The sequence below is a fragment of the Eschrichtius robustus genome, chromosome 14 (genome assembly GCF_028021215.1).
Source record: "Eschrichtius robustus isolate mEscRob2 chromosome 14, mEscRob2.pri, whole genome shotgun sequence".
In the NCBI taxonomy this organism is placed as follows: Eukaryota; Metazoa; Chordata; class Mammalia; order Artiodactyla; family Eschrichtiidae; genus Eschrichtius; species Eschrichtius robustus.
In genome coordinates, this window is record NC_090837.1 from 27,268,724 (window position 1) to 27,282,840 (window position 14,117).

The window sequence follows — 14,117 nt, forward strand, 5'->3', positions numbered from 1 at the left end:
GGCACGCATGTGATGGATCAAGGGGAAGGACAGAGGCCAGGCCCCTGCCCCCGGTCCCGATGACCCCAGTGAGGGCCTGGAGGGCCGTCCACTGCCAACAGGCCCACTCCTCAGTGCCCAGCATTCTGCCCAGATGAGCAGAACAGGGAGGACGTTCCGGAAGGGGAGCCTGGCCTGAGCCAAGGCCTGGGGAGAGGGCAGGAATCCCAAGGCCAGTCCACGCGCAGGAGGTGGCGCTGGCTGAGCTCTGGTGCTCAGCAGCCCCACGGCCAGTGGGCAAGGGAAAGGACATGAGTGCGTGTCCTCTGCCTTCCAAGTGCTTCTCGGACGCCGTCCCAGTTCCCTCCCACAGCCAGCGCGTGCGAGCTCAGCTGCCCCTTTTGCAGACGGGGTAACTAAGAAACAGTCACTTGCCCAAGGCCACCAGCATGTCAGGGGCAGGGCTGCAGGTCAGACTGAAGCCCGTCAAGGCCAGCAGCCCAGTAAGGCAGGGCTGTGAGGGCCACAGGGTAGGCCAGCCAAGCAGCCGGGGACCCTCTGTGAGGTGTGGGTGCAGCACCATCCTCCCCCGATGGGCCTGGGGGCAAAGCTCACCGCTTGGAGGGGTCTGTCAGGATGTCCAGAAGGCTCTTCATCTTACTCAGGTCCTTTTTTCTGTCTGGGGCAGAAGGAGGCACTCAGACAAGGGCCTAGACGTCTGCGGGCCCTGCCCCCCGCCCGCCCGCCCGGCCCCCACCTTCGTTCTTGTCGATCTTGTTGATCATACGGCGCAGGGGCTCGATGTACTTGGACAGCTGCTTCAGCTTGTCCAGGTACTGCTGCTCCTCGGCCTGGCTTGAGCCCGCGGGGCTCATGACGGAGCTGGGGTTCACTGCGGGACATGGCCCAGTGAGCACGGCCCCAGCCCATGAAGGGCCGTCAGCCCCTCACCTCGCAGGGCCCCAGACTGTGCCCGCCTCGGGTCCGACTTACCAGGCGTGTTCAAAGGTCCTGGGGAGGGGACGCTGAAGTTCTGCGGGGTGCGCGCCGTCACCGGACTCTGGGAGGGCTGTGGCGAAGGGCTGGGCAGGAAGCTGCTGGGGGACGGGGCAGGGCCGGAGCTGTGCAGAGCAAAAGGGAGCACGGCCATGAGCCTGGGTCTGCAAGCCAAGTGGGGAGGGGCACGGGCTGGGCCTACCTGACGTTGGAGTTGGGCTGTGAGCTGGGCGGGCCAGGCTGCGGGGACGGCTGGGGGGGAGGGGGCATCGACTGCGGGGTCTGCACCTGCTGGCCCGGCGACGGTGACGACAGCATGGTGAGGCCGCTCTGGCTGACCTGGAGGGGGAGGGGCTCAGCCTGCTCACCCGCCCCACACCCCCCCCCACCGCTCCCCACTCACGAGCCCCTTCTCTCTCGCAGCCTCGCCACACACCCTGGTCTTCCTCTGATGCTCCACCTCTCAAATACAAACACGGGCACACGCTCCTACCCATGGGTGCCCACGCAAGCACACAGTGACCAAGACGCTGGCAGAAGGGCCGGGCTGGGTGGCCCTCTGCTCCTGGCGGGGGCTTCTGGGCTGGGACGGGACACCCCCAGGTCCCTGCCTCCTGAGTGTGGGAGCCTGTGGGCACGGGAGGCCAGTGAGGGCTGCGCTCTGTGACAGGCAGGACCGTCCCGCAAACCTCCACAAGACCCCTCAGGCCACAGGCAGCCCCAGCTCTGACAGCACCAAGGTCAAGCCCAGCTGCAGGGCAGTGGGGACGCCGCCATCTTGTTCTGTACCCCACCTGTGCCTGCCTGACAGGAGCAAAGCCTCCCCTTGTCACCCCTGCCAGCACACTTGGCCTGGGGTTCTGCGGTCTGGCAGCCGAGCAGCCCCTGTGGGACCAGCAGACCCCACTGGGAGAGGGGAGAGGGGAGCGGCTTGGCGTCATGCTCCCTTCTCTGCATGGCAGGCTCACCCTGCTCCCTGCAGTCCTCGTCAGGGCGGACACAGCGGGGTCCCCACCCTGCTCTCATCACTAGGACAATGCCATATTCGCTCGAGAATGTGGAGGGAGGAAATCACACACCCAGGACTAAGATCGACGGTGTGTGGAAATAACTACTTTCCACCCGAGAGGCACGAGATGCCAGTTCTGGCAGTGCGGACGGCTCGGGGAGACAGCTGCCCGCCAGCCCTGTGCCCAGCGGCCCTGGAATGAGCCCTGCAGAGCAGCCTTGCCCAGAGACTGCAGACAGTGCACAAAGGCCCGGCCGCTCGCCACATGGGGACCACCCCAAAGGCCCTGCCAGCTTCACTCAGAGCTTCCCCCACACCCCAGCAACCTCCTGTGCACTGAGCATCACCCCCGGAGCCTGCTTCCTGGAGCCCAGCTCACACCCCACCCTCCATTCCCAGCCTGTCCAATTCTGCAGACTGACTCTAGCCTGCCCCCCTCACTCTGCACACTGAGGCTGGACATGGCACTGGAGCAGGGCCTGCGTGTGTTCACAATGTGAACATGAAACTAAATGAAAACCACCCAGCCAGGTTCCGAAAGGAGCCAGGCTGATCCATGGGAAACAAAACATCTACCCCAGGAGGATGAGCTGATCTGTGAGGCTAGGGCGGTGCTGACGTCCACGCAGTCCGCTGGGGCAGGGCTCCAAGGCAGAAGAAAGGTCTGTGGGGAGACCCCTGGCATCACAGGCATGTCTCACACTCACCAACGGGTCGCATGCAGCAGGCACTGCAAGCCAGGGGTGACCCAGACAGCAGCAGATGCCAACATGACCCCGGCAATGGCTGTGGGTGCGAGGCAGCCCTCATGCAGAGTTGGGAGTGGACAGTCCTGCAGCCACACCAACAAAAGAACTTCCAGGGTGTGGGCCAGGAAGCCGTTCTCCTGTTGTCTGTCGAAACTCAAGCACTGCCTGAAGAGCCCACCACCCACTCCACCAGATGCTAAGTGGGACGTCAGTGGGTGGAGCACGCGCTGTGCTGGGCTCCCCTGCCTGCACCCGGGGTGAGGCTGATAGCACCCAAAGGCCACAGCTGGCTGGCGCCACCCTGCACTTGGGGGTGCCCAGCTGTAAGCCCCGTGGCAGCTCAACAGTGCTCCTTCCAGAGCAAGAGAGGCCCAGAAGCAGTCAGATGGTGTGAAAGAGGCGCTATTTCTTCCTGGGAGAAACAAAGTCATCAGGAATGAAAAGCTTGACTCTGATCTCTGCAGACTGGTTTTCTGGTCACAGAGCTCCCGAGGTGGAAAGCTGGTTTTCTCTTGACCACAGATCCTAACGAGACACACCGGACGTCTACAGTATTGGACGAGCCAGGCCACGACTCCTCCTCCCAACACACACCCGCCCAGGGAGGCCCCGAGCGCCCCCGCTGGCTGCGGCCATGGTGGAGGGCCCAGTGGGAGGGGAGGGGGCGCGGGGTGTGCTCAGCCCATTCCACACACTGTTCCACACACATCAGGGAAGGGGGTCTGTAATGTGAGAATGACAGCTAAGCTTCCGAATGCTGGAAGAATAGGAAGCAGAAAGACCAAAGCACAGGGGCTGCTGGGAAATGGAGACACATCCTGTCCTGGTTTTCACCTGCTGTCACGGGGTGTGGCTCTCCCGCTGAGTCCTAGTCCAGCCCCCTGCTGGACAGGGATGTGACGGGGACATCTCTCTCATCTACACGAGTTCATGTCAGAGCCAGGCATACAGAACAGGGTTCACTGATTTTCCTGAAACACCCAAATCCCAAACTCCAGCCCGGGCTGTGAGCCCCGCCACCCATCAGGCCCCAGCACCACCAAGCGCACAATGAGGCCCCCCTCCTCTGCTCTGAGAGGGCAGACTTGAGAGACCAGGCCTGGGGGCCGCCACCTGGGCCCCCATCCCAGCACCTCTTTCACACACCGCAACACTGGACCCCGCGTTCTGAGGTCAAATGCGTGGGCCCCGCACGGCAGTTCTAGTCTGTGTGTCGACCTCCTGGTAGGTGACCAGCTGGTACGATCGAGAGCCTCAAAGTGCCCCCATGAGTCACTCTGGGAAATGTTAGCAAACAGTCTAGGGCCTGCCATGAACCACTGCTAACAGCAGAAAACCATAAGTAACCTCAGGATCCGAGAACAAGACAATAATTAAGGACAGCAGAATACGTTCATAAGAGGAACAGCACACAGCCACGGAAGGCACCGTTGACCAAGGGACTCTAATTACAGGACAACCTTTTACTTCCGTTGTAACGTGAAAAAGAAAGAAGCCACACACAAAATCCTAGAGAACCGGAAAGAAAAGAAGCCAAGCAGGCTCTCCTGCTTGAAATGCTTCCCTTGCTTATACTCCCCTCAACCTCCCACCTTCTACAGCCACCACCTGTTTTCGTTTTGGGGTCAGAATATCTGTAGCCTTGTCTTGTCCACTGTTGCCACCGAGGTTGCAAAAAAAGGCTGTGAATCCAGAGATTCTCCCTCAGGGGTCTCCTCGCACCCTGGGGACCCCACTGCTGCTAGAACCACACAGTAAGGCAGCCAACCGGCCCCCAGGGACCTGCACGAGCACCCCACCTATACCTGCGCCAGACTTGGGAACCCACAGTACGGCCCTGAAGGCAGGGTGAGGCCTCGCTTCCACTCTGCCCAAGGCTGGCCTCTCACTCAGGAGGGGGTGGGCATCCCTCCCATAAACCCTGAAGGTGCATCCTCAGAAAACCAAACCTGCTTGCAGGTATGAGTGGTGGCGCCTCCTCCCCATCCAGCTACCCGAGTCCCCACCTGGGGAGAAGAGCCCACGCCTGCCTGAGCCCTGCTGGCTGCCAGCCCTCCGTGCTCCATGAAGGGACAGAAGGTTACAAATCAAGGTTACCCACGAGGTGATCAAGCCCACGGCCAAGCCCCACGCAGGCTGGACTGGGACCTCCAGCAGAAGCAAAGGCATGTGACTACCAGGAAGGGAAGCACAGCCCAGGGGTTGGCATGCGGAATGCAGCGCATCCCCCGCGGCCACTGCAGGAGAGCGATGGGCGCCCAGGAAGCTGCAGGGAGTCCGCCTACCCAAGCAAGAAGCCTACGAACCAGCAGGTGGGGCCTGGACCATTGGAAGACGGCAACTCTTCGGCTGCTCGCTTCCCAAACACCAAGAACTGGGGTGAAAAGGGAAGTTCTGCTTCAGGACAGAAGCTGCCAGGTCAGAGGGCCAAGCCTCCCACTCTCCTACCAGACCTGAGAGGCAGCAAGGGCAGCGGCTTCCGCCGGCTGGGCGGTCACTCCATGCCGCTGCCGCCGTCCCAACTCTGACCACACTCCGCACAGGACACCGAGAGCAGAGAGCCCCAGGAGGCCTGGGGACGAGGCTGGGACACACAGGGTGGTGGCAGAGGAGGACGCCAACATCGTCATACAAGGCCTCCAGCCCTGTCCCAGCTACAGACATGATGTCCGTGGTGTGTTGCACATAAGACCACACGTGGGCAAGCTGGTGATGTGGTGCAGTGACCACAGAGCTACCTCCAAACGCCACAGGTCCCCCCAATGGTGTGTTTCCCACGGACTCCAGCCATGCGGCAGGGACAAGGAAGGACCATTTCTGAGCCTCCGCCAATGCTAAGGGAACACACAGTGCTTACCACATGGCCCGGTGCCCCAGACAAGGAGCTCAATGGACTCGGGGAGTGAGCAGGGCAGGAGCTGGCAGGGACACTCGGCATGGCAGCCTAGCGCCGCACAGCACCGGGGTGGCCGGGTCGCCCCTGGGGTCTCATGTCAAGCAGCACATTGGCTCTGTCTAAAGCCAACGCTCTTCTGAGCCAGACTATCAGTGTTGCCACTGCTGGGTGGAGACAGGAGGAACCAAGGCCGGGGACTGGACATAGGTGAGGGGGGCGTCTATGGAGAAGTCATGAGGCCCAGCCTCCCACCCCAGACACCAAGGAGGCTGTGGCCTCTACTAGGCAAGGCCGGGTATCCTCCATCCCATCAACATCTGATTTGCAGAGTGTGGGCATGGTGGACCTGGGCCACATGTGTCACACAGGGGTGAGCCCTGCAAATCAGCAGGGCAAGGGGCCACGGTACAAGTCTGTGCTGACCACCAGAGCCAGATGCCACCGTCCTCGTGCTCTTCCCAGTTTCTAGAGAGCTACTATCCCTCCAGCCCCATGCTCAGGGATGAGGCAAGAAGAGATCGTGATGCTCTCACCAATGCCCTTTTGGAGCAGAAGGGAAGAGGGAAGATGTGGGGCATCACAGGAGGTAGGAACAGCCTGAGCCCTGTGAAGCCGGGGGCCCAGACACGGCCGAGCGGGGCTGCCACCCAAGGTCCCCAGGGACAGGCCCTGATCCAACCAGGACCCTCGCCATAGCGCGGGGGACATGCACTGGCCGGCGCCTCCAGAGCCTCAGCTCTGGGCCCTCACCTGGACTCCGGGACCCACTATCTGGGAGGCCTGAGCCGTCGGCACTGCTGTCTGCGGTGGCACCTGGGGCTGCACCTGCGGCACCTGGGGCTGCACCTGCGGCTGCTGCACCACCATCGGAGCCCGGACCTGAGGAGGAAGGGAGCAGCAATCTGGAGCCACCAGGGCAGAAGGTAGAGCACCTCCACGTCCGTCTGTGGGAGCCAGAGTCTCTAAGCTCTCCTCGAGAAGGGGGATGGGCTTGCCGCCACTTCCCTGGCTGATGTCCCGCTACTGGCTGTCCCTCATCCCACGGCTCATCAAAAGTGTCCATGCCAGCCTGGCTCTGAGTCAGCACAGCTGAGCCCTGTCTCTCCTGGCGAGACGCCTGCCCCGATGGGACACCACCACCAGCTACCGCGGCAAGCAGAGCACGCTGATGGTCTACGAGAACCCCACTCTGAGCCCTGACTCCTCAAAGGAAACCAGGGCCAGCTGGCTCCCAGGTGACAGGTGTGACCCTCCTCAAGACCCTCCCCAGACCTCCAGCCTGCACCTGTGGGGCTTCCTATTCAGCCACTACTCGATTCAGGTGTGGCCCGTGTCCCCACTTCACCCAATGAACAGCAAATAGAAAAGGCCACAAAAACCAAGAAAGTGAGTTGAAAAAACATTTAAATGGCCCCTTGACACAGCTACCCCAACTCAGTACAATATTTTGTCTTTCATGTAAATGTCACTGACTGGTTCTGCTTTTACACAGATGCATAAGACTGAATATAACAGTATTTTACATCAATACCCCCCTCAAAAATACAGTCATGATCTCTGCTCAGAACAGAACTGGTGGTAAGCAGACCACCGTGGACGCCCAGGGGAGGTGGCACACACCCCCTCCCCAACAGTGAGAAGACGGGTGTCGCCGTCCATCTAATCATCCACAATCTTACAATGCCTGTGGCTACCACCGAATCAGCCATGCTGCTTGGAAGACAAGGTGCCACCAGGGAGCAGGGGCACCGCACACTGGATGCAGCAGCTGGCAGAATGCACGCACCCTTGCTGATCTGGATGTGCGGGCCGGCAGGGGCCAGGGCCACCTGTGTCTCGGTGCTGGAAGAAGAGGACCTGCCATCTACAGCCAGGTCACCCCAGAGACCGCCAACAGCACAGGAGACGCCATGAGAAGAGCCCCGGCTGTGCGAGCCCTGGGTACTCACGAGTTTCAGCTGCGGCTGGGCGTACAGCATCTGTCCGGGGAGGGCCGGAGCCTGCGACACCAAAGGCTGTGTCTGTGACTGAGGTGGGAGCTGCGATGGCTGGTTCTGGGCCACCGGCGGCTGGGGCTGCGGTGGTGGCTGGTGGTGCTGCGGGTGATGCAGCTGCTGCAGCTGCTGGGGCAGGGCCTGTGAGGGGGGAGGCTGTGGCTGCTGCATTGGGGGCTGCTGTATTGGCGGCTGGGCCTGCAAAGCCTGCTGCTGCTGCTGCTGTTGCTGTTGCTGTTGCTGCAGCTGCAGCTGTGCCATCCGTTGGAGTTGCTGCTGCTGCTGCTGCTGCATCTGGAGTGGAACAAACAGCACCCATCACCTCTCCGGCCTTGGAATCCTGCGCTGGGAAGTCTGCCCAGGCTGCTCTCCCGGGAGGCAGAGGGACACCGAGGGCACCAAGCGTGCACCTGTGCCCTGGCCACCAGACGCTGGTCCATCTCTAGGCCTGAGAGGACAAAGGAAGGGTCCAGGGAAGGGTCTGGAGGGCTTGGTAAGGAGTCACATATAGGCGCAGCACCAGAGAAGCCGGGCAAGGTTCAGCTGACCGCACATCTCCAAAGCCTCTCCAAGGATGCTTGTTTGGTCCCTAGAGTGGTCACAGGACCAGCCTCAGGGTGAGGAGGAAAAGCGGGGCTGAAGATTCACTGTCAGCCCTGGGAGAGGGCCTCCAAGATCCTGGAGAGGCCTCGGGAAAAGGAGGCATAAGCCAAGGCCTGGAGCAGGTGGGAAAGAGCAGGGGGCCCTTCAGGGCTTCCCTCCCTCAACCCAGAACAGGCCTGACAAAAGACGCTTAACCTGTCAGGGCGTTGACTGCAGAGCATGCGTGTGAGAAAAGGTTTTCTTGTAAGCAGGGCTCCTAATGTGACATGGCCATCCCTGCGGGACACTAGGCAGGGCTCGATTAGTGCAGCGTCCAGACACCGAATACTCAGGGACAGGTCAGGAGGCCTGTGTGTGCTCAGAGGACGCACGTCCATGGGGCGGTCCAGGCCGTGCTATGAGTGGAGGGTAGCCTCACTCTGGCCTGGGCAGACTCTCACATGAGCTGCCTGCACCAGGAGCCACCTGATCCATCCCCCAGCACACAGTAGGCCCACTCCTTCCTGTCCCAGGCTTGTGGGCCCTGGAGAAGGCCAGGGGCCAGAACGATGGCGCCTAGTACCTGCTGCTGGTTCTGATGATGCAACTTGATCAGATGCTGCTGCTGCTGCTGCTGCTGCTGCTGGAGCTGCTGCTGCTGCACCACGGCCTGAAACTGCTGCTGCATGGCGCTCTGCTGCACCTGGAACTGCTGCTGCTGCTGCTGCTGCAGCGCCGCCTGCTGCTGTGCCTGGAACTGCTGCTGCTGCTGCTGCAGCGCCACCTGCTGGAGCTGCAGCTGGGCTGGGGACAGACGGGTCGGGGAACTCGCACTGGGTGCAGTGGGGAAGGCGCCACCCCCGCCAGCGCGGGAGGGACAGGGGTGACGATGACAGGACAGAACTTACTATAGAGTGAATCACGGTAGTAATGAGCAGGAAAGAACAGGCCAGTCAAGAGGCCTGGGACCCAGCAACTAGTGATCTGCTTCCCGTCTCAATGGAACCACCTGCTCTGGACACTTCGTATCAACAGAATCTCACAACTGGGATCTTTTGTGACTGGCTCCTTCCCCTCAGCATCGCGTTTACAAGGTTCACCCACACTGTGGCATGGATCAGTATTCCCTTTCTTTTTGTTGCCAAATAATACTCCACTATATGGATTTCCCACATTTTGTGTTGTCCATCAGCTGATGGACATCTGGGTTGTTTCCACTTTTTGGTAGTTATAAATAATGCTGATACAAACAATCATTCAGGGACTTCCCTGGTGGTCCAGTGGTTAAGACTCCATGCTTCCACTGCAGGGGGCATGGGTTTGATCCAGGCTCAGGGAAATAAGATGCCACAGGCCACGCAGCGTGGCCAAAAAATTAAAAACAAATAAATAAAAATAAACAATCATTCACAAGATTTTCAGTGATCCGGTCTCTTTTCAAGTGATGAAAATGTTTTAAAATTGATGCCGTGAGTGCACTGACCACCCCTGCACAGTATACTTCCAGTGGGTGAATATGGGTACATGAACTATATTTCAATAAAGATGAAACGGAGGAACACAGAGACACTTTGTACACTTTGCTCAGTTTTCCCCAATGGTAGCACTTTGTATAACACCATAACAGTCAGAATGTGTGCCCATTTGCCTGAGTGTGTAGTTTAAATTCTATACAATTTTCTCACCTGGCAAGATTCAGTCACCATGGAGGTCAAGACCTGGCACAGTTCCAACACCACAGGAGCCCTTGTGGTGCCACACCTCAGTAGCTACTAAGGTGACCACCATTCCTAATGACTCTGCCATTTTTAAACCACACAGAAGGACTGGCTCTCTCCTTCAGCACAATTTCTGAAGAGTGTCAGGGTGGGGAGTACATCCACGCAGGACCCATTGTGAGCACATTTCCCAGCCACAGGCTTAGATGAAGCTGCTCACTACATCCTTCAACTCCTCTCTAAATTCATTATTTTTGTCTGGTTAACTATCAGTAACTGGGAGGGGAAATTGCCCAACACAACTTTTATTTTCAAGTCTTTTTGCGTCTTCTATTTCAGGTGTGTTTCCTGTAAGGATTAAAGAGCTGTACCTTCTCCTTACGTTTCCATTCAGTCTCAGCAGGAAAGCCTATCCCTTCACATTTACTGCAATTACTTACAGTTTTCAACTTATTTGTATCTGTCTTTCCCCTTCTAAGTTTCTCTTCCTCTTTTTTTTTTTTTTTTTTTTTGAGCTTTACTGAGGTATAATGGACATTTTTTTTCTCCTCTTCTGAATTCTATTTTGTTGGAGGATTGGGTTGATTTTTGTTTATCGTTTCTGTCTCATTCCATTTTTTTCTATGGATTTGGAATGTACAACTATTTCTATTGTTTTAGCAATGACTTTTACAATTTTATCATGCATATTTAATTTAACAAAGTATAAAGTTTATCCACATTTAAACCTCTTTCCCAAATACGAGGACCTTAGAATCCTCTCTAAATATTTTTTAAAGTAGGTTTTACATGCACACGATACACCTGATATCCTTGATATTCGCCCTTCCTGACTCCATTTGGTTCGGTCCCTGTTTATCTTCTTATGCCCACACAGCAGACTTGTATTAAGAGGCAGGATAGAATAAAGGCCAGGGGTACAGCTTCGGACCCAGACACCTGGACTCAAATCCCAACTCTGTCACTGCTCTGTGCGCCTCAGTTTCCTCAGCTATACTACATACCCCTACGTTGGACTCAGAATTAAATAATCTATTACAGACCCAAAACAGTGCTCGGAACGTGTGGAGGGTAGCTCTAAGGATTATTTTACAGAGGTAATTTTTGTTTACAGCAAGGATTCCCAGCCTTGCCCCTCCTGACACTTTGGGCCAGACAACGCCGTGCTGTGGGGGCTGCCCTGTACACGGGAGATGCTCAGCAGCATCTCTGGCCTCTGCCCACTGGAGGCCAGCAGCATCCCCACCACCACCCAGCTATGACAGCCAAACTGTCTCCACATACTGCCAAACACCCACCAGGGTGCAAAATTGCTGAGAATCACTAGCTTAGATTTGTGCGTGTTTATGCCCTTATATGGAAAATGTTTCTTCTCCTATTTACACCTGGCATCTTGGGAAAGGATGATCTGAGAGGTAAGAGGAAATGGTAAGGGGAAAAAAAAGTATGCCCTTAAAAACCTTTTAGTGAAGGTCTCCTCGGCTTTGTTGGCAGCTCTGTGCTCAGGGCTCTAACAACCTCTACTGTCTTCTTGACTCCATCACAGAGTCTGCTGAGTCTGCTTGTCGCTCCTTGACAGAAATGGCTGTTTCTGAGATAGTCTTCTGGCCTTTGGTGTCCTGCTGTTTCACAATAGGTTGGGGCATGGATGCCTTATTTAACCTGTGTGGTCCACTGGGTTTTCATCGGCCATCGTCTCCTCACACCCTCTGTGCTTCCATCTGCACTTAGATGCCCGTCAGACTTCCTGATTTCATCCTCCACGTTTCTCACCCTCCTGTTCCTGAGGCCTCTTCTCTAGGCTACATTCTAGGTAATGTCTTCAAATGTAGCTTCTAGTTCACAAACTCTTTCTTCAGCTGTATCTAATCTGTTTATTCATTCACACTTTCCTCTTTCAATGACTTTACTTCTCATCTCTATAAGTTCTACTTGGTTACTTTTCAAATCTGTTTGGTCACTCCTGATACAGTATCACAGTGCTCCTTCATTTGGAAGTCCAACCTTTATTTTTTTAAGCACCCCAAGGCCATATCTAACAATGGCTATGTCACGGGGCGTCTCCACATCTGGTGATTGTTTCTGCTCCTCTTTGAGGTGTGTCTGCTTCCTTCCATGCCTGCTGATTTTGTGTGCTCAATGACTGACCCTGATCTGCAATTCCCACAGGCCTAAACTGGGAGCACTCTCCTCCAATCTGCCCCGGGTTCTGGAGGAGCTGGGGGATGCCAAGGGCCCTGGCACAAATCCTGGAAGGAGGGATCCCAGGATTGCTTTCCCCCACCTTGCAGCGTGCCAAGGCGTAGCAGGGCAAAGAGCTGCCCCTACCTTCTGCCAGCCCAACAATCCAAAACACAGTCTACACAGAAGGCGAGAGGGCTCCTCAGCAACAGCCAGAAATACAGCTTATTTTTAAAGTAGGTTCTACATGCACATGATATAAAATTCATCAAGGAAACAAAAAAGTATAGAGTTTAAAAGTATCCTGTACCTCAGCCCCAGCCTTATCCACAGTCAGCAGTGTGTGTTTCCTGTGACTAACCCAGGTCACCTGGAGACGCACAGCAGGCTCTGGGCTGCCCTTTGAGAGTCCTCTGACCCAGGACCTACACTCTGGGGGCGTGGAACTAAGGTCTGAAGCAGCCTTCATCACACAGTGGTGTTTGGAGGTGTCAGAAAAGGGTAGCAAGTACCCATCAGCACTACACTTATTTCAGGTAGACCAGGCCACCAGAGGTCACAGGCAGGGAGGGAGGGTCTCTGTAGAGGTAGCAGCAGGACATGAGAGTAGAGACCACTTCAACTTCCCCTAGTGCCACACAGAAGACCAAGCCCCTCAGAAGCTGAAGACAGGATGTAGGCCGAGGTCGGACTAGGGAGGGTGAAGACAGCCCACCAAAGCTTCGCTGCTGAACTGACAGTCTCAGGAGTCAGATTGCAAGACATTCTAAACTCATACAGCTTAAAACTATTTTTTATTATAAAATCTAAGTCTGTGATAAAAAGAAATTCAACCAGCACACCGGAGTATAACGTGAAAAGGAGCCAGAGCATCCTTCTGAAAGCCGCCCTGCCTGTGTGTGTGTGTGTGTGTGTGTGTGTGAGTGAGTGTGTGTGTGTGTGTGTGTGTGTGAGAGAGAGAGAGAGAGAGAGAGAGAGAGAGAGAGAGAGAGAGAGAGAGAGAGGGAGGGAGGGAGGGAGAGAGGGAGAGAGAGAGAGAGGGAGGGACAGGTGCGCTGACAAGAGGGGACCCGGGAGCTCGAGATGAAGAACCAACCACTGAGCCAAGCGTCAGACGGCCAGACGTCAGTAAGGATGAGAAATGAAGCTCTGGGAGGAAGGGGGTGTCTGGGGGCAGAAGGTGTCAGTGCAGGAGCGGGTGGGAATGAGGATGCATGTGGCCTCTGAGAAGGGCAAGGCGACTCGGACACAGGGAACCCAACAAAGAACAGGGTGCTCGAGGCTGCAGCTGCCCTCGTCACAGGGTTCCTGAGAGGGACGCGAGACAGAATACATGGGAACACCACAACATGTACACAAGCATTCACAGCAGCTTTAGTTTAACAGCCCAAACTGAAACAACCCATATGTCCTTCAAGGGTGAGTGGATAAGTGAACTGTGCGTGGCCCAGCCACTCCAGGGAACATTACTCAGCAGCGAACAGGAAGGAATTACCAACACCACCTGGAGGCTCCCAAGGGCATTATGCCGAGTGAAAAAAAGCCAGTCTCAACAAGTCAAATATTGCATGATTCTATTTATGTAACATTCGCAAAATGACACAATTACCAAGGCGGAGAACAGATCAGAAGTTGCCGGGCTTTGGGTTGGAGGGAGGGTGTGATTATTAGGAGGCACCAGGACAGCCTGTTGGTGGTGACGGGTCCACGTGCTGACTCCATTCCACACGATAAGACCTCACAGAACCACACACATGCACGCGAATGCGCAAGAGGGCATGCAAAGACTGGTCACATGTGAATAAAGTCTGCCTGAGTTGACAGCACTGTCGTGGTTTTGGTGATGTACTAGGATGTTTTCGTTGGGGAAGCTGGGTGGGGGAAGGGCACATGGGAACTCTGTGCTATTCTGCAACTTCCTGTGACTCTTCAACTATTTCAAAAATAAAAAGTTACATAAGGGGAAAAAAGTACTGAAGCACTTAGCAGTACTAGATAAAAGTCTACAAGCAT

At 56.3% G+C, this 14,117-nt stretch overlaps 1 protein-coding gene across 3 annotated transcripts in view; it reads right to left on the bottom strand.

Moving 5' to 3' along the window:
• MED15 (mediator complex subunit 15) overlaps window positions 1–14,117 on the bottom strand; it is a 62,780-nt gene that overhangs the window by 3,149 nt on the left and 45,514 nt on the right. For all 3 annotated transcript variants that reach the window (XM_068563764.1, XM_068563762.1, XM_068563763.1), the window contains 7 exons: window positions 8,789–9,009; window positions 7,579–7,917; window positions 6,380–6,508; window positions 1,178–1,314; window positions 973–1,100; window positions 737–871; window positions 595–658 (listed from right to left, as the gene is read on the bottom strand). In XM_068563764.1, the coding sequence (XP_068419865.1) occupies window positions 595–658; window positions 737–871; window positions 973–1,100; window positions 1,178–1,314; window positions 6,380–6,508; window positions 7,579–7,917; window positions 8,789–9,009 (1,153 nt within the window). The remainder of the gene's footprint in view (window positions 1–594; window positions 659–736; window positions 872–972; window positions 1,101–1,177; window positions 1,315–6,379; window positions 6,509–7,578; window positions 7,918–8,788; window positions 9,010–14,117) is intronic.